The sequence below is a fragment of the Gymnoscopelus microlampas genome, assembly GCF_963454915.1.
Source record: "Gymnoscopelus microlampas genome assembly, chromosome: 1".
NCBI lineage: Eukaryota > Metazoa > Chordata > Actinopteri > Myctophiformes > Myctophidae > Gymnoscopelus > Gymnoscopelus microlampas.
Window position 1 is genome coordinate 54,852,742 of NC_139962.1, and position 26,687 is coordinate 54,879,428.

The 26,687-nt window shown below is 42.5% G+C and overlaps 2 protein-coding genes across 2 annotated transcripts; one reads left to right on the plus strand and one right to left on the minus strand.

Moving 5' to 3' along the window:
• Positions 1–1,130: 1,130 nt before the first annotated feature.
• Positions 1,131–24,768, plus strand: LOC311044072 (chemerin-like receptor 1; the record flags this gene model as incomplete). Its single annotated transcript, XM_084055493.1, has 3 exons — positions 1,131–1,290; positions 12,328–12,940; positions 24,183–24,768. 3 exons carry the CDS (start codon positions 1,131–1,133, stop codon positions 24,721–24,723), a joined length of 1,314 nt encoding a protein of 437 aa, XP_083911619.1. The 3' UTR covers positions 24,724–24,768.
• LOC311044330 (uncharacterized protein) lies at positions 13,957–21,964 on the minus strand (the record flags this gene model as incomplete). Its single annotated transcript, XM_084055827.1, has 6 exons — positions 13,957–14,217; positions 14,852–14,923; positions 16,240–16,311; positions 16,573–16,644; positions 17,285–17,379; positions 21,841–21,964. The coding sequence occupies 6 exons, from the start codon at positions 21,962–21,964 to the stop codon at positions 14,131–14,133; spliced, it is 522 nt and encodes a 173-aa protein (XP_083911953.1). The 3' UTR covers positions 13,957–14,130.
• Positions 24,769–26,687: the final 1,919 nt, after the last annotated feature.

Genomic DNA, 26,687 nt, shown 5'->3' on the forward strand with positions numbered 1-26,687 from the left:
GAAAAAACTGAACCAAAACAAACTGACAGTCGTTTGAATAAAATTCCATTTAGTTTTAGTCATAGTCTTCTGAAATGTTTTAGATTTTGTTTAGTTTTAGTCGACTAAATATCATAAGATTATAGTCGACTAAATCTATTGTTTATTTGGTCGACTTAAATCGTTTTTTGGCGGGCTCTGATAGCATCGAAATGGCAGATTCTCACTTAGCTGTATGCTGAAAATAGCTGATCTACAGGCTCACAATGCGTCGCGCTGGGACGTGTTGTGAGCTTGTAGATCAGCTATTTTCGTCCGTGACACCTGTGCGCAGTCTGCGCACCCATGATGACTTGTCTTAGTTCTACTGGATCTCTTCTACACTAGTCCCCCCTTAACATCTAGTCTAGTTTTTATTTGTTGACGAAATTGTCTATAAATTTAGTCATAGTTTTAGTCATCATAGCTTAGTTTGTATTTAGTTTTCGTAAGTGAAAAAAGGTAGTCAACAGACATTTTTCGTCATAGTTTGTAGTCGACTAAATCAACAAACACTGGTGTGTGTGTGTGTGTGTGTGTGTGTGTGTGTGTGTGTGTGTGTGTGTGTGTGTGTGTGTGTGTGTGTGTGTGTGTGCGTGTGCGTGTGCATGTGCGTGTGAGAGAGAGAGAGAGAGAGAGAGAGAGAGAGAATTAGTAAGCTTATCCAGCCAAAGGCAAAGTTTGCATAGTGACCGGGTGATTCGATATGCATTTCCATGGACAGCCCACTATCAAAAGAAAGGTGACAATGCTTATCAGTGAAGTTGTACAACAAGCAGTACAGAGGAAGGATGAGGAGGGAAGAGAATGGTTAGAGGAGGCGAAGTAGAGAGAACATCACTTGGAGGATTTGCCATCAGGAAGACAGTGACTGTCTGAAGAAGAGACTTCACCAAAACACCCGACTCAGAGATCTGAGACTCTCTGCTGGCATCTAAAACGTGAGATCACTTTAACCTTGTGCTCATTGTTCATTAGAATAGTTGTTGTTTTCAGAAGAGTTGTTCAACATGTTTAGTTGTGTCAATGTTACATTAGGTTAACTGTACTCAAATTCAGCCAATATGTTTTTCTCTTCTGAACCAGTTGCAGAGCACACGCACAGCCTTACGATGAACGACACCCAGGCAAACGGCACCGACTCCTCCATCCCCTTCATATCCTCAGAGATCGACACCGGCCTGGCACTAGAAACTGCTGTCCAATCCATCTACATCATCCTGGGTCTCCCCATCAACAGCTACGTTCTGTGGCTGATACTGAGTGGAGCTGGTGGGACGATAGCCTCAGAGTTCTTTTATCTCAACCTGACTGCAACTGTGATCATCTCTTCCCTGGCCTCTGTCTTTTACTTTGCAAATCTCTTCACACACAACTATATTTTTGACCATATTTATGACTTTGCCTATGCTTTTGTTTTTTTCTTCTCTGTTCCATTGTTCCAGTGTTGTATCTGTGTGGAGCGTTACATAGCGGTGGTTCACCCTGTGGTATTTCTCAGGTACAAAGCTCTTCGGTACAGGGTGGCCTGTTGCTGTGTTGTCTGGCTGATGAGTCTTGCATTCACCTCCTTACTGTTTTTGTCAGCAACGTTGATAGCTTTGAGTTGCATCCGTCTATGCTTTTGCATTGTGTGCATTTCTGTGGTGTCTTTCTGCTGCTTCTCGGTCCTCAGAGCTCTGAAACAGCCTGGACCAGGAGAAGGACAGACGGGCAGAGGGGAGGGAAACGACATGAAGGGAAGAGCTTTTAAAATTATTCTGATCAGCTTGATAGTAATGGTACTGACTGTGCTGTGCCAAATTACTTTTGTTGTAACTATAATGTATCCGACTAATTCCATCCAAGTTGCTGTGTCCATCACACATTCAATCGTTGTGATGTCAGGGTTTGCTCATCCTTTGCTCTACATCTACAAGGCTAGGAAACTGCCTTGCTTCAAGGGGTTCTGAGAGCAGGATAGATCTCTTACCAGACCTGTGTGTAATAGTACGTTTTCCACTGTGTCAGACAAACTGATTAAAAATTATTCAGCTATTTGTTATGTTGTTGTTTATTGCAGTGGTTCTCAAACAGTGGTCCGGGGACCACCAGTGGTCCTTGGGTGGGTACCAGGGGGTCCCCAGCGAAATTAGTTAACATAGCGTCACAATCATTTGAACCACTTAACTTTGGCTATTCAAAAATAGCAGATCTGCTATTTTTGAAAAATCTTGAAAACTTGTGCATATCTTTGAATATATATATTTTCTTAAAGCAAACATTTTTAACTCAAATCTTTGCTTCCCTGGCACAAAACATCTTCAGATGGGGGTCCGCGGCCAAATGTATATCAATTTAGGGGTCCTTGGCATGAAAAAGGTTGAAAACCACTGGTTTATTTACATGGTACAGAAAATAATATTATGAAAGTGACATTATAAGAATAACATTATTGTTCATGATGATACAAAAAAATGCATGTTATCCTATTCATTGTTGTAAAGGTGTAAGCTGAAACGATCACTATTTGTTCTATGTCTATTGATCAGAGGTGTGATCAGATGGTTGTAGCTTGCAGGTGGTTAAGTTCAGACATGAGTTTGATGTGGTTTTATTACTTCACTTTAATGGTTAGTGTAGAGTTTGTTACAGGATCTGGGAAGAGTGTCTAAATACTTTAACCTGCTCATGAACTACTTTTGATTAATTCATTGTTAAGTACATCTACATTATGATTGTGACTGTAAACAAAATAAAAATCTAGTAATTGTGTTGCTGTGTTTTGTCTGTGAGAACCACAAATAGAACAAGACGAGAAACCTCACAAGCTCATTAGGTTGTATTATCAACATAGAAACATTGGTTGGAGCTTCCCATTGTATACATTAACTAAATGGCACTCCTCGGAGCACAGGCCTTCGCCAGGCTGGGTGGCCTACCCCAGGGCTGTGTCAGTCAGTGTGTGTGTGTGTGTGTGTGTGTGTGTGTGTGTGTGTGTGTGTGTGTGTGTGTGTGTGTGTGTGTGTGTGTGTGTGTGTGTGTGTGTGTGAGAGAGAGAGGAGTGTCCCGGGGATGGAGCGGTGGACACCTCAGCTTTCATCATGATAACGGGCTCCCTCAGAGTGGTGCAGAATGTGGACCAGCGCTTGCAGTGGTGTGTCCACTAGAGCAGGAGTCTTCAACAGGGGGTCCGGACTGGGACCCTTAGGGGGTCCTCAGAGTTGCTACAGGGGGGGCCACCAAATATTTGTGTGATAGGAACTTTGTTTTTGACATTCATTACATTACATTACATTACAGTCATTTAGCATACGCTTTTATCCAAAGCGACTTACAACAATACTAGACAATCTGATAATCTCCATCCTCCCTTCAGCCGTACCACCCACAGCCAGTTCTCCATTAAAGACAGAGGTTCTTTACTCTGGAATACACACATACTTATTGCCAACTCCTCATCTTCACTCAGTAACTTTAAACATAGACTGAGGGCCAGCCTGATGAATCAAGCCTCTTCTACCATATAACGTAGCTTTCTGCATACACAACCACACACACACACACACACACACACACACACACACACACACACACACACACACACACACACACACACACACACACACACACACACACACACACACACACACACACACACACACACACACACACAAGGTATTTGTTGTTTGTCATGTCTTATGTTTGATTATTATGTTTAACTACTTGTTTATGTGTTTCTTTTTTCTCACCTGCACTTATTTCTGTATTGTTTTTAATAATGTTACCTTTGTAATGTTTATTATTGTGCGAATAAATAAATCAAAAATCAAATCAAATCAAATAAGTGCATTCAACATAGGTAGGGAACGAAACTACTAATCACTAGAAGTCTTAAGTGCATTTTCTGCTAAAACAAGCAACCAAGAGTATACCTAGCGCTAAGGTAAAAGTGCAATATATCAGCTACCTACAGTACTTTCTTAAACAGATGAGACAAAATAGCAAAATCAAATGAGCAAGAGCTAAAACAAATAAGTGTATCGACTAAACAAGATCCAATAAAACAATACAACAATAAAACAAGAGTTCGTACAACTAGTTAACAACAAGTAGGCCAGGCAAAGAGGAAGGGTATAGTGTTTCCTGAAGAGGTGGTTTTTCAGCCTGCGGCGAAAGATGGGCAGTGACTCTGCTGTCCTGACATCAGTGGGGAGTTCATTCCACCACTGTGTGGCCAGAACAGAAAAAAGTCGTGACCGTTTAAATCAACCAGAAGGACCCTTGAGTGACGAGGCAATCAGTCGCCCCGAGGTGGCAGACCAAAGTGGTCGGGCAGGGGTGTAAGCATCGACCATAGCCCGGAGGTAAGAAGGAGCTGTTCCTTTCACTGCCCTATAGGCTAGCACCAGGGTTTTAAACTGAATGCGAGCCGCTACGGGGAGCCAGTGTAGAGAACGGATCATGTCGATTCATCACTTGAACCTTAGCATCTGTATTTAGGGTGGAACATTAGCCTAAAATAGCAGATCTACAAGCTTACAACGCCTCGCTATTCGTCTATTTTCGGCAAAAGAGGTTTGGTGTGGAGGGAAAGAAGAACAGACCAAGTACAGAGTGAAAGGTCTACAGTTTAAGCGCCAGATGAATGTGTATTTTTGTCAGTCTGAAAATACACATCGACATGAATCCAACACAATGCTTGACAGTGCTGTCAAACAAGTCTAAGAAGCTGTCTAAGAAACCTAGGAAAAAGTTTAATCCGCAACACAATTTTAAACTATAGTAGTGGGGGTCCCTGCTTCATCTTCCTCTCAGCTATAGGGGTCCTTGGCCTGAAAAACGTTGAAGACCCCTGCTCTATAGGGAATTTTGCCCAGTCACGCTGCAAGGGAAACACCCTTTTTTGTGGTTGTGCTGTGTTCCCTGCTTGCAAAAAAACCAAAATAAGTACCATTCCGACACACATACTGCCCCGTAGGACAGATCTGAATTCTTTAAACTGGCATCCAAAGAATGCCTCCCTGGAGTGAGGTGCAACGTTGTGTCGTCTAAAGCTGTTGAATTATTGAAGAGCGAATACAAATGACTCTGCTGCCTTCGGAAAAAGTTAAAAAACAAAACAAGGAACTTAACCTCCCTGTCTGTCATTGCCCCGTCACTTTGTCCAATTTTCCGTTCCCCCTTCGCTTGCTTATTCCTGCCAAACAAACAGGTGTTGGCATCTTAAAAAGACCATGGGGTGAGTGTCAGAGCAATGCATGCATATTTAATCTTAATGTGCCATATGCCAGAGTAAGACAGCTAAAAAAATCTAGCTAATTACCATGCAGGTCTGCCGGGATGTGGGCTGTTTCCATGGGCTGAAATCGTTCTGAAGGATTTATCCTCTTATTCAAGAGCAGATGCAGCAAAGCCTTCCGGAAGTGGCTTCTTCTAAACGATGGAAAGTAATTAAGTGAATTTTGATGTATTCTTTTTATTTTTCTGCAGTATTTTCAGATTTCAATAATTGTAGCTAAATGTAGCTTCCTGTGCTGAAAATATATTTACGTGCACTATAAGACACACTGCATAGAATGATTCACATTTCTGTTACTGTATGTCCTCGTCATAAACTCGTAAAACAAAAAGTGCCCTCTGAATTATGTTCTTCAAGGTCACCAACTAAAGACTGCATGTGCAAGTACTGCACACATGTGTAAAGTGTCCATACTTTTATGTTAGAGTGCGTCTGTACTTTTATATAATGCATTTATACAGCAGCATCCACAGTCCAACTGAATGACACTGACGTTAATTGCAACTGCAATTCCGTTGGCATTTTAAGACAATAAACAGGCTTCCATCTGTGTGTGTGTGTGTGTGTGTGTGTGTGTGTGTGTGTGTGTGTGTGTGTGTGTGTGATTCTTTAAGGCTTCAAGTACTCTTTTGGGATCAATCACGGTACACAGCAGAAAGTAAAGACAAACGGTTGCGAGAAGAGAAAAGATGAAAGGTACGCATTGAGAGTCACGCACACAAACATGTCACGCACGTACACGTAATCGCTCGTGCACGCCCGGTGCTGTTCTGACAGCATTCTCCTTTGTTAACTTATGCCCGAACCGGCAGGTCCTGTCAGAAGAGGCAAACACAGGCTTCTAATGAGCAGGCCCCGGGGAGGGCGGCAGTGCCGGAGTCATAGAGAGTGGATTAGTCAATCCGCTGGTTAGGCCTGTCTCCTGGGGCCGTTCATATTCACACAGTCAGACCTGCGATGGCAACGTTTCGTTGCCAAGGTCGCGCAAATGAGTCAGGTGGGATGTGCTCACAGCGAGAGAGAGAGAGAGAGAGAGAGAGAGAGAGAGCTCGATCGTCCTCCATTCGTCACGTCCTGACAACGCGGTGGCCATGGTGACACAATAGCCGCCTGCCACCCACACCGGCGGCGCCCAATAAACACCTTTACAAAGACACCTTTGAGAATAGTCGGATGGTTAGGAAGCTCATCTCAGGTCCACAAGGTATCGTAGAGTCAGGTGATTATTACACACTGATTATCGGGGTGGATTAAAGCAGTGGTTCTTAAAAGTGGGGTCCGAGGACACACACACACACAGGGGTCCTTGAGGGGGTTCCAAGGTGTCCCCATCAAAATGAGATACTGCAATGTAACATCAAAATCGGTTTAACCACTTTAACCCTATCTGCTGCGCGATGCCACGCGTTGTGAGCTTGTAGTTTGTCTATTTTCAAAACATTTGAATGCCACAAACCTTGTATTGGGGGTGCCTGGCATAAAATATATTCAGATGGGGGTCCGCGACCAAATACATATTAATTTACATGAAAAAGTTTGAGAACACCTGGATTAAAGGATTCCTGAGGGAAGTTAAAGGGATATTTCACTTTCAAAAAAACTTTTGGTCATTTTATCGTCTACTCAGGCTTTTGTGAGCCCCCAGACAGTTTTTAAGTTGCTTGATTCATTATTTAGATATTTGATATCCATTTTATCAGACACGCCCCCTTCCTATACAAACCCATTGTAACTTCAAACTACATTTTTAACATGTTATATTCATCCTTGGTTCACCCGTTTGGTTCTGGTGACTCACCCTGCCCCCCTAATGCGTGAGGGGGCCGTGTTTTTTCGATTACTTTTTTCATTTATTTTTAATATTTTTTGGGGAAAATGAAAAAAATTAAATACATAAAAAAAATTAAAAAAAATAAATGAAGAAAGTTATCAAAAAAACACGGCCCCCTCGCGTATTAGGAGGACAGGGTGAGTCAGCAGAACCAAGGACGGGTGTTTTTGATGAATCTAACATGTTAAAAATCGAGTTTGAAGTTATAATGGGTTTGTATAGGAAGGGGGCGTGTCTAATAAAATGAATATCTAATATCTAAATACTGAATCAAGCAACTTAAAAACTGTCTGGGGGGCTCACAAAAGCCTCAGTAGACGATAAAATGACCAAAAGTTTTTTTGAAAGTGAAATATCCCTTTAAAGTGAACATGCTACAGTATAGTGTAGGGACAGTACTGTAGGGACAGGATTAGCATCAATATACAGCATAAGCATTTGTAGTCCTCTCTCTCTCTCTCTCTCTACATCTTTCCTCAGTTAATCCTGCAGACAATTCCTTCTGGAATGTAGTAGAATTAGATTATTTTGAAACAAAAGTGTCTCAAGTTACTGGACCATATCATGTAATGTCTAATGTGATGTATAGACTGCATTTAACCATGATATGGTCCTTCAAAAATATGAAAAACGCTATCTATGTTCATTGTTGGCCATTCTCATTAACAATATGTAACACACATTTTGGAAATCCGGTGTTTGAACAATTACATCTGCCCCATCCCAACATTCAGAAATCATCCACTAATTAACTTTGTGATGTCCGGAGTTTAATAAGTCCACCCTATACAGTAGAAAGGGTTATATTATACCTAGTCCTAAAGTCAATACAGAAAGTATTTACAACTACCAACTTCCTCCACTCGTCATGTCATGATTCTTTACACACGGACAGCTGCTTTTTCATCAGCTATGGAGGACTTTTCTCATTGTCTCCGCCAGGCCGAAAGGCATGGCGAGAGAGTATGTTTTACCCTCCGTCCGTCCGTGTGTCCGTCCTTCTGTCTGCGACCAGCTAATCTCTGCCACCGTTGCCCCGGTCGTTGTGAAACTGCACACACACAATCCCTCGATGCCACAGCAGAACCTCTGCCCCAAAATTTTCACATAGGCCTGTTATAGCGCCACCAGGAGGCCGATTTGTGCAAAACACATTTCTTTACATTACTCCTACAGATTTTATCCCAAAATCACGCAAATCGGTACACAGTATCTCTATAGTCATGTGATCAAGACGGATCTGTCCGATATATCATATTCCATCCTGATTGGCTAAGGTTGGCTTCCAAAGTTGCCAGGATTGGTCCGTTTTGAACAAAATACCTCAAATCATGAACGCAGTGTGTGATTTCCATGAAAATGTGCACGCACATTCCCACTAGGCCAAGGAAGAAAAGCCACCCTTCTCACATTGGCCTGTTATAGCGCCACCAGCAGGTCTAATTTAGCAAAACACATTTTTGCAACAAAATGCCTCAAATCATGAATGCACGCTCATTCCCACTAGGCCGAGGAAGAAATGCCACCCTTTTCACATTGGCCTATTATAGCGCCACCAGGAGGCCACAATAACGATGTGACCTGGCGGAGACCTGTGCTCCGAGGAGCACTTTTTCTAGTTTTAACTCATTTACGCATAATTATTATTGAAAAGCAACTGATATTGTTGTCAAGATATGGACTAGTATGAAAATAGCTCAAGCTGTCCCTCATCTATTGCCCATAACAGACTTGTTTTCCTTTTCTACGGTCTCTCTCACAGCATGTCACTGTGCCAGATGCTTCAAAACGCCTTTTGGCAATTAAGCTTAAACAGCCGATACTGTACCTCACTGTGCCTCACATTACCTCTCTATCTCGCGGTGACATCTTGAGAATAGAAGGTGCTTACTTTGTGAGAAATGCATCCCAGCAGGCAGGCAGGCATCCATAACCGCCACAATAGTAGGAGGGGATGTGGCAGCATAATGCTAATTAGTCCAACAGAGGCACTTAAAGAACAACATCAGAGCCAACGGCAGAAAGAAATATAGTACACACATTCTTCAGCTATGTGAGAGCCCCCTTTTCATGATAGCTTTGGATGCATCTATTCAATTTGCTGATTAATGCTGTATCAGACAACGTGCCTGACGGCTGAGTAGCAGGGGGAAAGATAAAGGTTTGAAGTGTAAGGACATTTCAAAAGGATGCCTTTGATGTGTTCCCAGACGCCATAAAAGGAGCTTGGGTGACTGCTGTGCACTGGCATTGAAAAGGACTCATGTATCCATTATAAAAATGTGCTGATTTAAAAGAAAATGAAAAACACTCTGTTGTGACAGAACACCCCACTTTTTACTGCACATATTCGCTCAACCACTGAGCGTTGCTCCAATTGGAAACTGTTGATAACATTCCCAAAATAAACCAGCTCTTGTGTTACAATAATATGTCTGATGAATTATATTCTACATGTTTGGAGAGTGAGTCGGCAGCAGCAGCTGCATTATAAGGGGATGGATGGCTAGCCTGATCACCATGGCAAAGATTCGGTGGTTCTCAAACTTGTATGTCAACTAAGGACCCCCAAATTGATACGTATTTGGAAGCGGACCCCCATCTGAATTTGTTTTGAGCTAGGGACCCCCAGAAGAGAAGTTTTATGTTTAAAATAATTGCAAAAAATATTCAAAGGTTTCCAAACATTTTTGATATTCAAAAACTAAATCTTCAGAAATAACAGATACAAGCTCGCAGTGCGGCGCGCGAGGTGACGCGCTGTGACCTTGTAGATCTGCTATGCATGTCGACGTTTCTGGGATTGTCCCGATCCTAGATGTTTTTAATGTTGATGTACATTACAACTGAGAGTGTATAATTGACTATACAATGTCTATCGGTATGCAACAGCTGTCTTTGCATAGCTTGGTGCGGCCGCTCCGCTAGTGCCTCGCTCGAGCCGAAAGGCCACTGAGATGTGTAAGTGGTTTGCAGAAACGTACATCGGCAATGTTTCTCCTGAGGCCTCCAATGATCACTGATGTACAGGAGGAACACACATTTTCAGTTCAGGCCCCAAAGCTGTCCGCCTCCATCATGTTAAAAGCCCAGCAGAAGCTGGCCTCTTGTAAAAGCATCATCAAAATGTCCTCTGTTCATTAACCATTGTATGATGTTAACTCGTCAAATGAAAACGTACTGCCTGGTGGTGAAATAAACAAACCCTTACAGTATGTAACCCTTAATAAACTCCCATTACACGCTGAAGGCTTATTTCTTCACTCTTGCTTTTAGCTGATTTTAATCTTTAATAACAACAAGTGTTGTTATTCATGTCTACACATGAATTCTTGATTCACAGATTTTTGTTTTGTCCATTATTTTAATGCCATTATTTTTAAATGGTTTTAATGTTGTTTTTCCTTTTGCTCTTCTTTTTGCATTATTGTTAAAGTAGCCTATTACTGCTTTTCTGTAAAGCACTTCTGTTTTATATATTTTTTTTATTATTGTTTTTCTTTCTCTGTAAAGTATTTTGAGCTACATTCATGTCATGAAAGGTGCTATATAAACAAAGTTTATTATTATTATTATTATTATGAATATATATTAATCTTGATTTCATTCACCTGTGTGATTCCCGTAGCTATGCACGTTCCTCCAAACACATCTGATTTGAATTACCATTTTGAATCTCATTCCAGATGACGTCCTAACGGTTATTACTCATTTTAAAGTTAATCAGCACACTAAAATATGAAGGGTATATGATTTTTTTTTAGAAATAACCAACAGTAATAAACATGTCTCTCTCTCTCTCTCTCTCTCCCTTGGGCTGCGTGAGTAAATATCAAGACATGGCCATGCTAAATGTGAGGTCAGTCAGTCCGTAGCTATAAACTGCAGTCCTGTTAAAGTTTACATAAGTTTACATTTTTGAGTTCAGTAGTCTTATGGCTTGGGAATACAGAAACTGTCCCTGAGCCTACTGCATTGAGTCCTGTTGTTCTGTTCCATACGGCAGTGGTTCTCAACCTGTGGGTCGGGACTCCCAGGGGGGTCGCCTCATGATTTTGGGGGGGTCCCCAGATGACAGTAAAAAATGAAAAAAAAAAAAAAAAATGTGTACCTAAAAAAAAAGAAAATAAAGAGAATAAAGAAAACTAGAGAAAGTGCTCCTCGGAGCACAGGTCTCCGCCAGGTCAGGTAAGTTATTGTGGCCTCCTGGTGGCGCTATAAAAGGCAGATGTGAAAAATGCAGGGCAAAGGTTTTTCCTTTACCTCTAGGGAGTGCGCATACAAAGTTTTACATAGATCGGTGCAGTTATAGGTAAAAACATGAATCAGCCTGTTACAGCGCCACCATGAGGCTGATTTGAAAAAGTGTTCATGATTTGAGGCATTTTGTTGAAAACGGAGCACTCCTGCAAACTTTGGAAGCCATTTTGAGCCAATCAGGATGGAATATGACAAATCTGAAAGACCTGTTTTGTTTAATGACTATAGAGATACTGGCCCTCATTTATCAACGCAGCGTATAAACCGGCGTATATTTTTCCATATATTCGGCCGTACACCAACGTCGAAGTCACATTTATCAACGCATCCTACACAGCTGATCCGAGCGTACACTTGGTCCCAGCGTTGATAAATGTGACGGCTGAAACCGAGCGTCATTTAAATAACACGCCCTTAAAAATTCGCAAAACGCCCCGATTTTACGACATGAAGACGAACCAGAATACCACCAAAGACATGAAAAGCCAATAAGAAACAGTTTGCCCCGCTCGCCTCGCACACACGCACACGCCTCTCCCTCGCTCGCTCTCTCTCACACACACACACACACACACACACACACACACACACACACACACACACACACACACACACACACACACACACACACACACACACACACACACACACACACACACACACACACACACACACACACACACACACATATGTGTGTATATAAATACACACACACACACACACACACACACACACACACATATATATATATATATATATATATATATATATATATATACTGTATATATGACAAAAGCTATCACGGCTGATCTACAAGTAGGGGTGTAATTATTTGAAACATTTTACAAATCATGTATGGGGATCCCTGGCGACAATATAATAAAATACATGGCTTGTTAAAACAAAGAATGTACCTTAATTGTTTTTGTTATTTTAGGTTCCAGGACAATTATGGAGATTGTGACCACAACTGCTGTTTATCACAATAAAGAGACAAATCTGCCTGGTGGAAACGGCTCGTTCTGGGAAGACGATGAGGATGAAAATGAGGAGTATGATTATGCTGAACTTCAAAGATCCATCGTGTACCCCGTCATCTACAGCCTGGTCTTTGTGCTCGGCGTGTTGGGAAATGGTGTCGTCATCTGGGTGACGGGCTTCAAAATGAAGAAAACCATCAACACCGTTTGGTACCTCAACCTCGCTGTGGCCGACTTCCTGGTTACAGCGTTCCTGCCCCTGTACATCACTGAAATAGCTCTGGACGGCCACTGGCCTTTTGGCAAATTCATGTGCAAAATGGACGTTACCGTTTTCTCCATTAACATGTATGCCAGCATCTACATCCTGATGGTCATCAGTGTTGACAGATGTGTATGTGTAGTGTGTCCAGTGTGGGCCCGGAACCACCGCAGTGTCAGAAATGCGTCTTGGGTGAGTCTGGGTGTCTGGGTGCTGGGCCTGGCTCTCAGCTCCCCTTACTTAGTCTTTAGGGACACAGAGCCCTCCGACCGTGATGAGGACATCATCTGGTGCTACAACAACTTTGCACCCACATAGCAAAAAAGACCTGGCAAAGTTATGGCCCGGATCATGCAGTTTGTCATGGCCCGCTCGGAGCAATGGTCTATACCCCCTGGTCTGGCGCCAGATCGGTTTGCCAGAAGCTCAGACATACATGAACCGTGCATGGGCCAGCTGTAAAGGGCCACACTGTGCTGACCCAGTGATGAGCCAGAACAGCGTTTCCACTGCTGGCCCAAACATGGGTCGCCAGAACAGGGCCTGAACAGTGTTTCCACAGCTGGCCCAGACATGGGTCACCAGCACAGGGCCTGAATAGTGTTTCCACAGCTGGCCCAGACATGGTTGGCCAGCACAGGGCCAGAGCACTGTGTCCATACTTGGCCTAGGCATGGTTGCCCAGAACAATGTGTCCATAATTGGCCCAGATATGGGTCACCAGCATAGGGCCAGAACACTGTGCCCACAGCTGGCCCATACATTTGCCAGGACAGGGCCAGCTGTGGACATAATGTTCTGGCCCTATGCTGGTGACCCATATCTGGCAAAGTTATGGCAAAGTTATGGCCCGGATCATGCAGTTTGTCATGGCCCGCTCGGAGCAATGGTCTATACCCCCTGGTCTGGCGCCAGATCGGTTTGCCAGAAGCTCAGACATACATGAACCGTGCATGGGCCAGCTGTAAAGGGCCACACTGTGCTGACCCAGTGATGAGCCAGAACAGTGTTTCCACCATGGAAACAGGAGCACCTATGAAAAAAGTCAACTGTAGAAGTTAAGATGGGGTGTGACAAAGGTCTTATTTAGGGGGGGTTGTGCTTTAGTCAGGCTCTCTCCTTTAATCAAGCCATACTAAATGCCATACACAGGCTATAATTGACTAAGATAAAATAAAAACAAGCATAAAAGTTTTCTGCTTTTTTATTATTAAACTGCAAACCATGTGAGGCAAATGCGTGTATGAACAATGCAGTCAACATTTGGAATATGTGAACAATGCAGTTAACAAGAAACTGTAAACTGAAAAAAAAGTAGTGCTTTTTTGCTGAAGTGACGGTCCTCCCTCGCCAAAATTTAACTCACAGAATTTGACGTTCCGAGTCAACAAATCTCATCATGTCCATTATACATTTCCGATGTGACAACTGTGAGTCACAAAGAACTGTACCAGGAGACCCTCATCCACGTAGCTCGCACCTCCCTCAGAACCAAGGTTCACGCAGAGATGGCAGATCTCCTCCACGAGGCTGTTGTAGATGCTGTTCTGGCCATTGCCAGAACAGAACTGATGAGATCCGAGTCCTGAAATCAAAGCAAACATAAGAATGTTGTTCTTCAGTCAAGTGGCTTAATTATTGGTAAAATAGTAAATAAATAAAAACCTGTGTAAGAAAAGAGGGGGGAAAACGCAGCATCAAAGTGAATTTATAATTTAGGCTTGTATACCCAAGGGATGCGGTGACCTAGTGGTTAAGAGGGTCAGGCTTGTTACCGAGAGGTTCCCAGTTCGACTCCCCAACACGACACTAGGTATGAAAATCACCGGGTGATTAACAATCCTGCAGGGTCTGGCAAGAAATAAGTTACTGCAACTTAGTCCAAACCCTGGGTAAATAACGATTTCTTCCTCTTCCCAGGAGTATTTATTTTTCTATGTAAAAAGAACTTTGTATGTACTTTATAAATAGAGCACTTAAAAACTTAAGCTAGTGATGGTACAACATATTATCAATATTGGCAGACATCTTAAGTAGTATATTAAAACACAATTCCTACATACTGTAGGCTATATGGGGGGGGGCAAGTAATTTTTGGTGGTGCTACCTACTGAAAAGTTAAGTGGCACCAGTGAAAAAGTTACGTCTGGAGCCGTGACCCCATCCCAGAACTAACTGTATCTACGTAAACACACCATGTCTTTCTAGACAAGACTCACTCTGCATTGGAGCTCCTTCACATGCGCCTGTCTCTGTCTCTTCTGCCCCCACCTCCACCTGACGCTGAAGCCCTGAAATCAAAGCAATCATGAGAATGTTTCTTCAGTAATGTGTCTTAATTATCAGTGCAACGGTAAATAAAACCGCAGTAAGGAAAAATAAATCCATTTTGTTTAGAACAAGAATTTGGAACTAAAGATGAGATGTGGTCATGACCAAAAGCACAAGGTCACAGGTACAAGCATAGATATACATACCTAGATGCCTCATCCGGCAATGGCCGATGGACATTCTCAGTAATTAGCATACATGGTCGGCATTTTTGTTTCTTGGAGAAACTGGCCAATCACCGCGGGTCTTTCCCGTCACATGACAGAATCTACGGTGCGCTTGATGTGCTGCAGCACCATGCCCTGAGTGCACTGAAGAAACAACCCCAGAAGTCCCTGGAAAAACAAGGCTTTGATTGGCCTGTAGTGTCGCCGCCCATTGTAAAACAATAATGGATACTTCCGTGTTACTTCCTTGTAGCCGTCAAGGAAAATCTCATAAGGAAGTGTCATACATCACGTGGTTGCGTCCATAGAGATGCGCCATGACACTTTCGGTGGCATAACATCTACCAGAAGTTCAGTGAATACATTGCAGTGGATGAGAGCCTTCTGGACAGCTCGTATCAAACATTATTTTCTGAACGAATGCAACCTTTGTGTTTTGTCATGAGCTCAAAGACTGGAGTCCTCATGCACGCGCAGTCATTATCATACCTTCAGTGTAGAGTAGGCTATTATTTTAGAACACACCCCTCTAATTACTCTTATTCTGATCAATCTGATTTTCTCATTTTCGTTGCAAGTTCAATATATTTCGCCTTCACATCTGCACAACTTGATGTAAAATTGTTTCTAAAACAGCCTGTTTGAAACAATTTGTCTATAGCGCCGCTGATACTGTACAGTATCAATTAGACTATCTTAGATTTATTCAATCATTTGACATTATATCTTAAAATCTATAGCCTAGTCTGACTATCGACCCAACACTAATACTGATGAGCTCAGCCACTTATCATTATTCTACTGATGCTCTGCGAAGAGATCAAACGTGACATGTTTAGCCTAGATGTTGGTCCGATCGTTAAAGTTGATATTTGAATTAAAACGTTACTTTGTTTAGCTGAACATAAGCTGGCATATATTGCAGCTGTTCTGCAAAAAGGAATGGTCAAAACTACCCAAAAATATGTGAGCCAAACTTGTGGAAACATATTCAAAAATACTTTTTTTAATAGGGCTGTAACATAAGAAAATGTAGGAAAAGTGAAGCATTCTGAATACTTTCCGGACTGACTGTACGTAAACACCCCATCTTTCTAGACAAGACTCACTCTGCATTGGAGCTGTTTGAGAACCCCCTGTCTCGGTCTCTTCTGCCCCCACCTCCACCTGACGCTGGAGACCTGAAATCAAAGCAAACATCAGAATGTTTCTTTAGTCATGGGGCTTGATTCTCGGTGCAACGGTAAAACAAATAAAAAAATAAAATAAAATGCAGTCAGGAAAACTGGAGGAAAAAAAAAGAAAAAACAAATCCATATTGTTTAGAAGAAGAACTTGGAATTTAAGATAATTTAAGCTCAGTTATTAATGGCCAGACAAGACCCCTATTCCAGAATGAACTGTATCAATGTAAACACACCATCTTTCTAGACAAGACTCACTCTGCATTGGAGCTGTTTGAGAACCCCCTGTCTCGGCCTCTTCTGCCCCCACCTCCACCTGACGCTGGAGACCTGAAATCAAAGCAATCATGAGAATGTTTCTTTAGTAATGCGTCTTAATTCTCAGTGCAACGGTAAATAAAACAGTAAGGGAAAATAAATCAATTTTGTTTAGAACAAGAATTTGGAACTAAGGATGATGTGCTCTGTGCTGAAGTGTGGGTCATGACCAAAAGCATAAGGTCACAGGTACAAGCAGCCGAAATGAGTTCAGTCACCCGAAAGACTTGGAGTACTGCTACTGCTCACTTCTTTGTGTCATCATTTCCAATTTCACTTGTTTATCCTGTATGAGTCATCTCTGATTGGATAACATTGGTATCTGACCATAACATGCATGTTCTGTTTACTAAACACCTGGAGAGACAGGGAGACCCCTGTTACTTAACACTTCATAGTAATTATTGCCATCCGAATATAAATATGTTTATCTTTTAATAAACAAAATCACTTACTGCACAATTCTTTAAAAAATAGCAGTAGCTATAGAATAGCAGTGTTCCTTCATGATTGACTAAATTAGCTTCTCAATTCTATATTGTATGTCCCAGCAAAGTTGTTAGAAGCCAATTTAAGATAAGGGTTAGCATTAAACAACAAACAAAAAGGGTTTTGTGTGTGTGTCTTCCCCGAGTAGAACTGAAATTCTTACCAGTTGGATTTTGAGGTCGGGGCTATTTTGTAGCCGCTCCTCCAGGTTTTCTAGGGATTGGTTATCAGCTAATGGCAGCAGATTTGGTTCAACACCTATGAGAATGAGAAAAGCTTTATCACATCACAGGTTTGCAGGTGTAAAACAGTGGGTGTATTTCCATAAAGAAAGGGAAGAAGATGGAGCAAGGGGAAGAGAGAGAAGATACATTTTAAAAAACAACAATGCATCTACATATTTACACAAGAATAAAGTAACTTTATTCTTTTAAGCCTTAGTCAATTTAAGACATTTAATGAATAGAGTAACATCCTCGCCTTTATTCCAACAGTCGATTCATTTGTGGATTATACAGTGAGCTGCACGTTTTAATTTTTTTCCTCCTTTTTAAAAAGGCAGTGAGCTTGTAGATCGGCGGTAGTGACGTGGCGCATCTAGTGAAAGCCGGAATTACACAATTTACATGTAAATAGGAAGTAAACGAGGGGGGGGAATGGCGTTCGGCCACAGATGGGATTAAAGTAGCCTGGTAAACCCTCCCTCCGGAAATCTCATTTTCATTTGATGTCAGGAAGGAGTCTGGCATGAACGCCCATTCTGCAATATTGGGGAGTTTCCAGCGAAATCAGGACCTAACCGCGCCTATCAGCGTCGTCGCTCATCGTTCTGTGATTGACAGCTTACGTTGGCCAATCAGGTGGCGAGTTCGAGTGAGCCCGAATGAAGCCGAGTGCAGCCTGAGTGACGCCGAAAAAAGACGAACGGCAGCCATTGTTGTTCTGCGAGTGCCTTCACTTCTTACTTTTGTTTTTAAAACGGTCTCAAACTTCTTTTTTGAGGCACGGAATTTACTATTAAGATATCGTTTGGATAGAATTTAGTTGTTTAACTTCATATATGTGGTCAATTAATCATGACAGAGCCTATTTAAAAATATAAATTCAGAGAACCGGGAGGGGCGGGCTGTGACACGCATGTATCCGCATAAGGCAACCTATTTTGGGCTGGGCCGTCTCAAAAGTCCCGCTGCGTCATATTAGTGACGGAGGTCGTAAAAATCCACTGCAATTGGCTGAAGGGGAAAAACGATCATTGGCTGAAGGGGTTGTCAGTCAACGGTATTACTCCCGCCCAACTCCAGCCCGCAGCCAATATTGCAGAATGGGCGATCATGCCAGACTCCTTCCTGACATCAAATGAAAATGAGATTTCCGGAGGGAGGGTTTACCAGGCTAGGATTAAAGCACTTCTTTATTGAAAAATATGAACTAATACATTGCACAAATACTCTGGACACCTACTTAACATTTGGGGCAAGCACCTTATGTTTTGCATTTCTACATGTTTGGAGACATACAGCTCCAGGTTTTACCGGTGACATTTCAGGGCAAACTGGGGGTGTGGTCACTAAGACTCTCGTAGATACGAAAGTAAAAGTCAGATTCGATAAAATACATATACGATAGTCTTGATCTAAGGCTATAGTGAAGCCACACTTTAGAGCGTTTGTCACCACGGTCCATATTTCAGTGACAGCATGGCTGTTGCTCACTCGCATCTAAACGCGGTGTGTGTGCGGTGCAGCGTAAATGAGTCACGCAGTCAAGTTAGATAAGTCCTGACAGATAGTCAAATACGTCTTTGATGATATATATGCCTTGTTTGAACGATTATTAGCACACCAAGGAAAAAGATAGCGCTGAGATGCAACAGAATCAACCAGATTGAACTTACTTGCTGTGAAAATAACAGCTGCTGATCAGACAGTAATGAACTTCTCCCATGCGCTGGAGTCATAATGACAATCACAGCCCTGCAAGGAAAGAAATGTTTGATTAACTAACAATACAGTATATTCAAACTCTAATTATGTTTACAGTTGTCATATTACAATTCACCTTAAAATAAGTTATAAGTAGCTATATCATATCAGTGGTTCTCAAAGATTTCCATGTCAATTGTATTTGGCTTCAGATTTGAAAAGGTTGTGCGCCAAGGAACCCCACAAGAGAAGTGTATTTACACCTGGAGGAACCATCTCTAGAAACCCACTTTAAGAACCAACACATTAAATGTACAGTGGTTCTCAGGTGGGGTTCAGCAGGGACCCTCAAGATTCCAAATGGACCCTTACAGGCCTTTAACTCTGAGAGTACCAATGGAACCAAATGGACCCTTACATATCTGTAACTGTGAGTGTACACATGTAACCAAATGGACCCTTACATATCAGTAACTGTGTACACATGTAACCAAATGGACCCTTACATATCTGTAACTGTGTACACATGTAACCAAATGGACCCTTACATATCTGAAACTGTGAGTGTACAAATGGAACCTAATGGACCCGTACAGGTCTGTAACTCTTACAGATCTGTAAGGGTCCATTTGGTTCCATGTATACTGTCAGTTACAGACCTGTCAGGGTCCATTTGGTTACATGTGTACACTCACAGTGTACAAATGGAACCAAATGGACCCTTACATGTCAGTAACTCAAGAGTGTACCAATGGAACCTTACCTTTGACTTGCTTATTAAAAGTCCCCCCTGGCCTACAAAGCCCTGCAATATAAGTAAAATAAATATAGATCATTGAGGCAACTTCATGATTAACAGTAGAAAAGGCCACACACCTATGTATTCTATATACAAAAGGCAAGATACTTTTGTTTTAATAGCATGTTGTCTTTTAAAACGTCCAAACAAACGGTTTGTGTTTACAAGGAAATACCTGTTACACTACAGGCTAACTAACCAACAGAATCTTACATTATGTGCAGCATATGTTGAGTCACAACGTTATTTCTCAACCATTAATGTTCAGACGTGATCTAAATAATTATAAATGCATAAACATACCTCTTTTTGCTGTTCTGTTCTCGAACTCCCACAGACAACCTCAGTCACAGCTGCTGCTGATTAGACAGTAATCAATTTGCCCGCTAGTTTTCCAGCTGAGCTGCTTATCCCATGCGCTGGAGTCATGCAACCAATGAGAGCACAGGACACGGGGGTGTGTTCTGAGGGACGACCAATGAGCGCAGGTTTTATCGGTTGTCAGGGAAACCATCACGACCAATCACCGCAGGCTCTTGTCTCTCAGGCAATGGGAATAGAGTAGGAGGGTTTTCATTTTTTGGCATCAAAATATACTTCAGTACTCAAAGTAAAAGTACTCATTATGCACAATGTCCCATTTTACAAGTTATCATGTGTATAAAATCCTTTGGAAATAGCAGATCTACAAGCTCACAACGCGTCACAAAGCGATGTGTTGTGAGCTTGTAGATCACAGTGGTGTAAAGTTAATAAGTGTATTTACTCACTGTACTAAAGTAACATTTTTAGGTATTTTTTTTTTACTGGAGTATTTCCCATTCTCAATACTTTTACTTCTACTCCACTACAACTTAGAGACAAATAATGTACTTTTACTCCACTACAATTATTTGAAAACTTTATACTTAGTTACTTTGCAGATACAGTATAAATTATAATGAAAATAGCAGATCTACAAGCTCACAACGTGTTGCATTGGTGCCGTGTTGTGAGCTTGTAGATCTGCTATTTTCAAACATTTTAGTACTTTTACTATTGATACTTTAAGTATTTTGATGCCAATACTTTTGTACTTTTACTCAAGTAACAATTTGAACACAGGCCTTTTACTTGTAACAGAGTAAAAGGCTCTGTCATGTCATTTAACTGGGGACCCCTGGAACCCCCTCAACCCAGTTTGAAGGGTCCTTGATGATCTGCCTTACTTTTTACTGCATGTAGAGACACATATTGGTGTGGTGGGTGATTTCGGTAGCTTTATTGTTTAATGATTCTTGTGAGTTGTTGTTTTTAACTTTTTTTGTGATGTGTTGAATGTGAGAACTGATTCAATACTGTTAAACTGTCCTTGTTATTAAAATCATTCAGACTCCTCAGGAGGAACATGCGCTTTTGGGTCTTATACTGACACTCAGCTTCAGGGAGAACCATGCATGTCCACAAGTGGTCAGAGAGCGCTTGTCACCTGCATATTTAAAGAATGACAGTCCATTGTTATTGCATGTGATTTTGTTTGTGTTTATGGAGAAGAGAATGTGGCAAGACACCCTGTGGGACCCCGGTATTTAAAACAATATTACAGGATGTCAAACCATTACATGCTGGAGTCTGTCTGAGTTACAGACCCATGTGGAAACCCCTCAAAGGAGGGTTTTGAGTTTTGATTTATTCATAGTTGACAGCCAATCAGGAGTCCAGTCCCACATGTGTGGGTTCTCAAAGCCTGTTATGGAACAGGTGTTCAAACTCAGAGTCATGTGTCATTTTTTACAGAGACAGCCGTGTTGCAGTGCCGTTTTGGAGTATAAGAATTACATATTTTCATAAGGACTTTGTTGCTTAGCTCATGTACAGCTGATGTTCAGGATACTGGCAAGTGCATGTGAGTATCAGTTCCACGTACAGTTCCATTGGAGAGTGTCTGCACTACTGTTTCTTCTTCAGGAGTGTTTGTCATCACTGCCATTCACTTTGCTGCATTATCCACGTTACATTCGTGGTGAACGGCTTTGTGCAATGGAGCGAGGTGGGCCACCTCCCACTCAACCCCGGCAAGACTAAGGAGATGCCGGTGGATCCCCGAAGAAGCAGGAAAGGTCCCACCAGTACCCAGCATCATCAAAGGAGAGTCGGTGGAGCTGGTGGACAGCTACAAATTCCTGGGCGTGCACCTAAACAGCTCGCTTGACTGGTCCGATGATGCCAATGCACTGCACAGCAGAAGAAAGAGCAAGCTCTTTTCACTCAGAAGGCTCAGAGGGTTTGGGGGGGCGGGCAGGATCGTGGGTGCCCCCCAGGAGGGGGTGGAAGAGGTTGCCATGGTGCGGAGAGCAAAGACATCCACATCCAAAACACAGCCAAATCTGGCAAACAGATCTGGCCCAGATCTGGCTCACTTATGGCAAGCCGGTTCCGGCATGACAAAAAAACGGACCGTGCGAGGCACCGCGCTACGGGCGCTAAACTGTAGTCAAAATAAACTAAACTACGTCGCTACTCACATAAACAAAGGTTCTTATGCGTCCTTCAATGTCGGAAAGTGTCAGAACTCTTAGCACATCCCCATTGACTTTCAGTGGTAGTGTGCTGAGTTCCGACATGACATGGTAGTTCCGACATGGTATGGTTTGTTTTCTGCTCAAAATAGTCTATTTTACAGTGTGGGTGGGGTGCTGAGAGGTTACCCACCCCGGAGAATACACTTTCAAGGTCCACATGTCGAAGAGTCCTTGAGCAAGACTCTGAACCTTATTGCTCCTGGTACACAGGTTGCTGCCTTGCAGCCTTTTTAATCCAAGGGACTTGGATAAAAAAGGTGCCATATAAATGCACCATTTACCATTTAGGATTCAACACATCCAAGCCAAAGACCTGCAACAAGTGCAGTGTGCATAATCAGTGCCGGATTTAAAGGACATGAGGCCCTGGGGCAAGGCTAGGCAAAGAGGCCCCCGTGCGTGAGCGCACGAAAAAAATTGTGCGCGCGCGCGAAAAAAATATGAGTTTCTGATCAGAAAAATCTGACTAAATAACAATAACTAAACGCAAATATAACTGTCATTGGATTGTGATACTTTAAAATTAACCCCCCCCCCCTTTTTTTTTTTTTTGGAGGCCCCCCCCCAGCCTGAGGCCCTGGGGCACGTGCTCCACCTTGCCCAATGGTAAGTCCGGCCCTGTGCATAATCACAGAATATGAACAGGTCACATGCTGGACAACCACACATGAAGACGTCTGGATCATCACCTATAGATCCCCATGTATGGATACCTCTACATCCGACCTCAGAGACCCCATATATGGATATAGCTGACCTGTTTTGACATCACAGTGTGACTCAACCAGCTCAGCAGAAGGGTATACATGCCAAAACGCCCATGTGCAAGGGCTCATGTGCATGCACCCATGTGCGCGAGATCGCCCTTTAGGGCTTGTTAATTATAAGGCTAATCTGGGCCAAATAAGCCCATAAACACATGCAGGCCAGATAGAAGTAAGGCTAACCTGTGTGCCAGATACAAAAATGATAAATGAAATGAACCCAAAACACATGTGGTCCAGATACAAAAATGCATAACGTGGGCCAAATGAACCCAAAACACATGTGGGCCAGATACAAAAATGCCCAATGTGGGCCAAATGAACCCAGAACACATGTGGGCCAGATACCAAAATGTCTAATGTGGGCCAAATGAACCCAAAACACCTGTGGACCAGATACAAAAATGCCCAATGTGGGCCAAATGAACACAAAATACATGTGGGCCAGATACAAAAATGCCTAACGTGGGCCAAATGAACCCAAAACACCTGTGGGCCAGATTGTAAAATGCCTAACGTGGGCCAAATTAACCCAAAACACCTGTGGGCCAGATTGTAAAATGCCTAACGTGGGCCAAATTAACCCAAAACACCTGTGGGCCAGATACAAAAATGCCCAATGTGGGCCAAATGAACCCAAAACACATGTGTCCCAGATACAAAAATGTCTAACGTGGGCCAAATGAACCCAAAACACGTGTGGGCCAGATACAAAAATGCCTAACGTGGGCCAAATGAACACAAAACACCTGTGGCCCAGATACAAAAAAGCCTAACGTGGGCCAAATTAACCCAAAACACCTGTGGGCCAGATACAAAAATGCCTAATGTGGGCCAAATGAACCCAATCTATACTCGGCCCATATGCGGCTTGCCATCATGTAACCGGTGCCGTCATTGCCAGACCTGGCTCACATCCGGTCCACATACCACTTGCCAGAGTGATATTCTGCCGGAGGTCTGCCAGACTGCCGGAACGAAAACGGCATTTGGGCCAGACCAGTCTGCATAGGTTTTGCTATGTGGGCACCGGTAACTACAGCACACCCGAAGTGATTCAGTTGGAGGTCTTTCGATATGGGGTCATGATCATCACTTGCTTCCTCATGGGATTCGTGGTCCCTTTCACTGTCATCGTATCCTGCTATTCTGTCATCATCTACCGGCTCAGGAATAATCGCTCGCTGGCCGGCCAATCAGGTCGCCCCTTCAAAATCATAGCAACAGTTATCACCGCGTTTTTCCTGTGCTGGTCCCCCATACACATCATGGAACTGATTAATTTAGTGAATTTCCTGGTGACAGAGTACAGTGAAACACTGGATCAGGTGGTCAACACCGTCGGGATCCCCATCACCGTCGGCCTGGCACTTCTCAACAGCTGCCTGAACCCGCTGCTGTACATGTTCATGGGTCAGGATTTCAAGGCTGTATTCCGCAGCTCTATCCTAAAGGTGCTGGAGAAAGCCTTCACTGAAGAGCTGCCTCAGACCAACACTACAAACCCAGGGAACACCACTGAAGAGATTGCCTTGACAGAGACACAGGTTTAGGGTTGTCTTTGAATTACTTTAACCCATTCAAACCGGGAACGCATCCGTGTCATTTTTAGATTTATTTGGGCATTTCAAAAATAGCAGATATACAAGCTCACAGCACGGCACCGAGTGCCGCACTATGAGCTTGTAGATCTGATTTTTTTTGGGAGAAATCATGGATTTTTTGGGCAAATCTTTAAATAGATATAGCGAACATTTGTAACTAAAATCTTTGCTTCTGGGAGATTCTACAAAATGTTTCTATATCAGTGGTTCTCAAACTTTTTTACTTTTAGTTTAAGTACATTTTGATACAATTCAAAAATAGATCTACTGTACAAGCTCGTAGCACGGCACGAACTGACGCGCTATGACCTTGTATATCTGCTATTTTCAAATAGCCAAAGTATAATAATTATAACGTTTTAAGCTCAAATCTAAAATGTCACGATTCTTTCCTGGTTTTAATGGGCTATGACACAGTTTGAATGTTGAAGAAGGTTTTCATTCCAACAGATAGCTGTTTTAGAGTCATTAAAATGGTAAAAATTCTATTGCAAAATAAGGCTTGCTTTTTGTGTGTTTCTGTGTATTTTGGGTTGTGCTATGCTGCAAAAACCTCTACTTTTCAGCTATGGCAAGTCAGTAAGCAAAAGGAAGTTGTGGTAACGGATGCATCAGGGAGCCACAATAGATGTAGCAGCAGGCTGTTGACTTCCTTTCCAGCATGATGCATCTGATTGATAAGGCGATATCTAAGCCTGACCATTTCAGTGCAAACACACAATGCCCTATTTTTAATGACGTGCAACCTTTGGGCTATTAGATCACTTTTCAGTTGTTCCTTATAGCTTGATTTTGTTTTCTATTTTACAATCAGTTCTGACAGTGCATTCCATTCCAGTTAATGTTTAGTCACAAGTTGTTGTTGACACTTTTCATTGGTTCAATACACACACACACACACACACACACACACACACACACACACACACACACACACACACACACACACACACACACACACACACACACACACACACACACACACACACACACACACACACACACACACACACACACACACACACACACTTCATCTACTTCTAAGATTTCTCACAAAAAAAAAAAATATTGATCTACAAGCTCACAACGGTCAATGTATGCACTCTGAGGAAGTCAGAGTCAGTCAATTTACAAAACAAAAACAAAGTTAAACAAGTCTCCGCCAGGTCAGGTACTGTAGGTTATTTTGGCTTCCTGGTGGCGCTATAATAGGCCAATGTGAAAAGGGTAACATTTCTTCTTAGGCTTTTCACAGCAATCGGACACTGCTTTCATGATTTTGTTCCAAAAATGTGGTTTGCTAAATTAGACCTGCTGGTGGCGCTATAACAGGCCAATGTAAAAAGGGGGGCATTTCTTCCTCGGCCTAGTGGGAATGTGCGTACAAAATTTCACGGCAATCGCACACTGAGTTCATGATTTGAGGAATTTTGTTCAAAACGGACCTATCCTGCAAACTTTGTAAGACAATGTAAGGCAAGTAGGATGGAATATGAAATATCAACACATTCATCTTGATCACATGACCATAGAAATACTGTGTACCGATTTGCGTGTTTTTTGGACAGAATCTGAAGGAGTACGAGGAAAACATTTGTTTTACAAAAGTCAGCCTCCTGGTGGCGCTCTAAAAGGCAGATGTGAAAAATGCATCACAAAGGTTTTTCCTTGGCCTCTAGGGAGTGTGTGTGCAATGTTTCACGCAGATCGGTGCAGTTATAGGTAAAAACGTGAATCGGCCTGTTATAGCGCCACCATGAGGCTGATGTGAACGTTTTCAAGTGGCATTTCTTCCTGGGCCAAGTGGGAATGTACTTGGAAAATTTCACGGTAATCGCATGCTGCGTTCATGATTTGAGGCATTTTTTTCAAAACAAATCCTGCAGACTTTGGAAGCCAATATTAGCCAATCA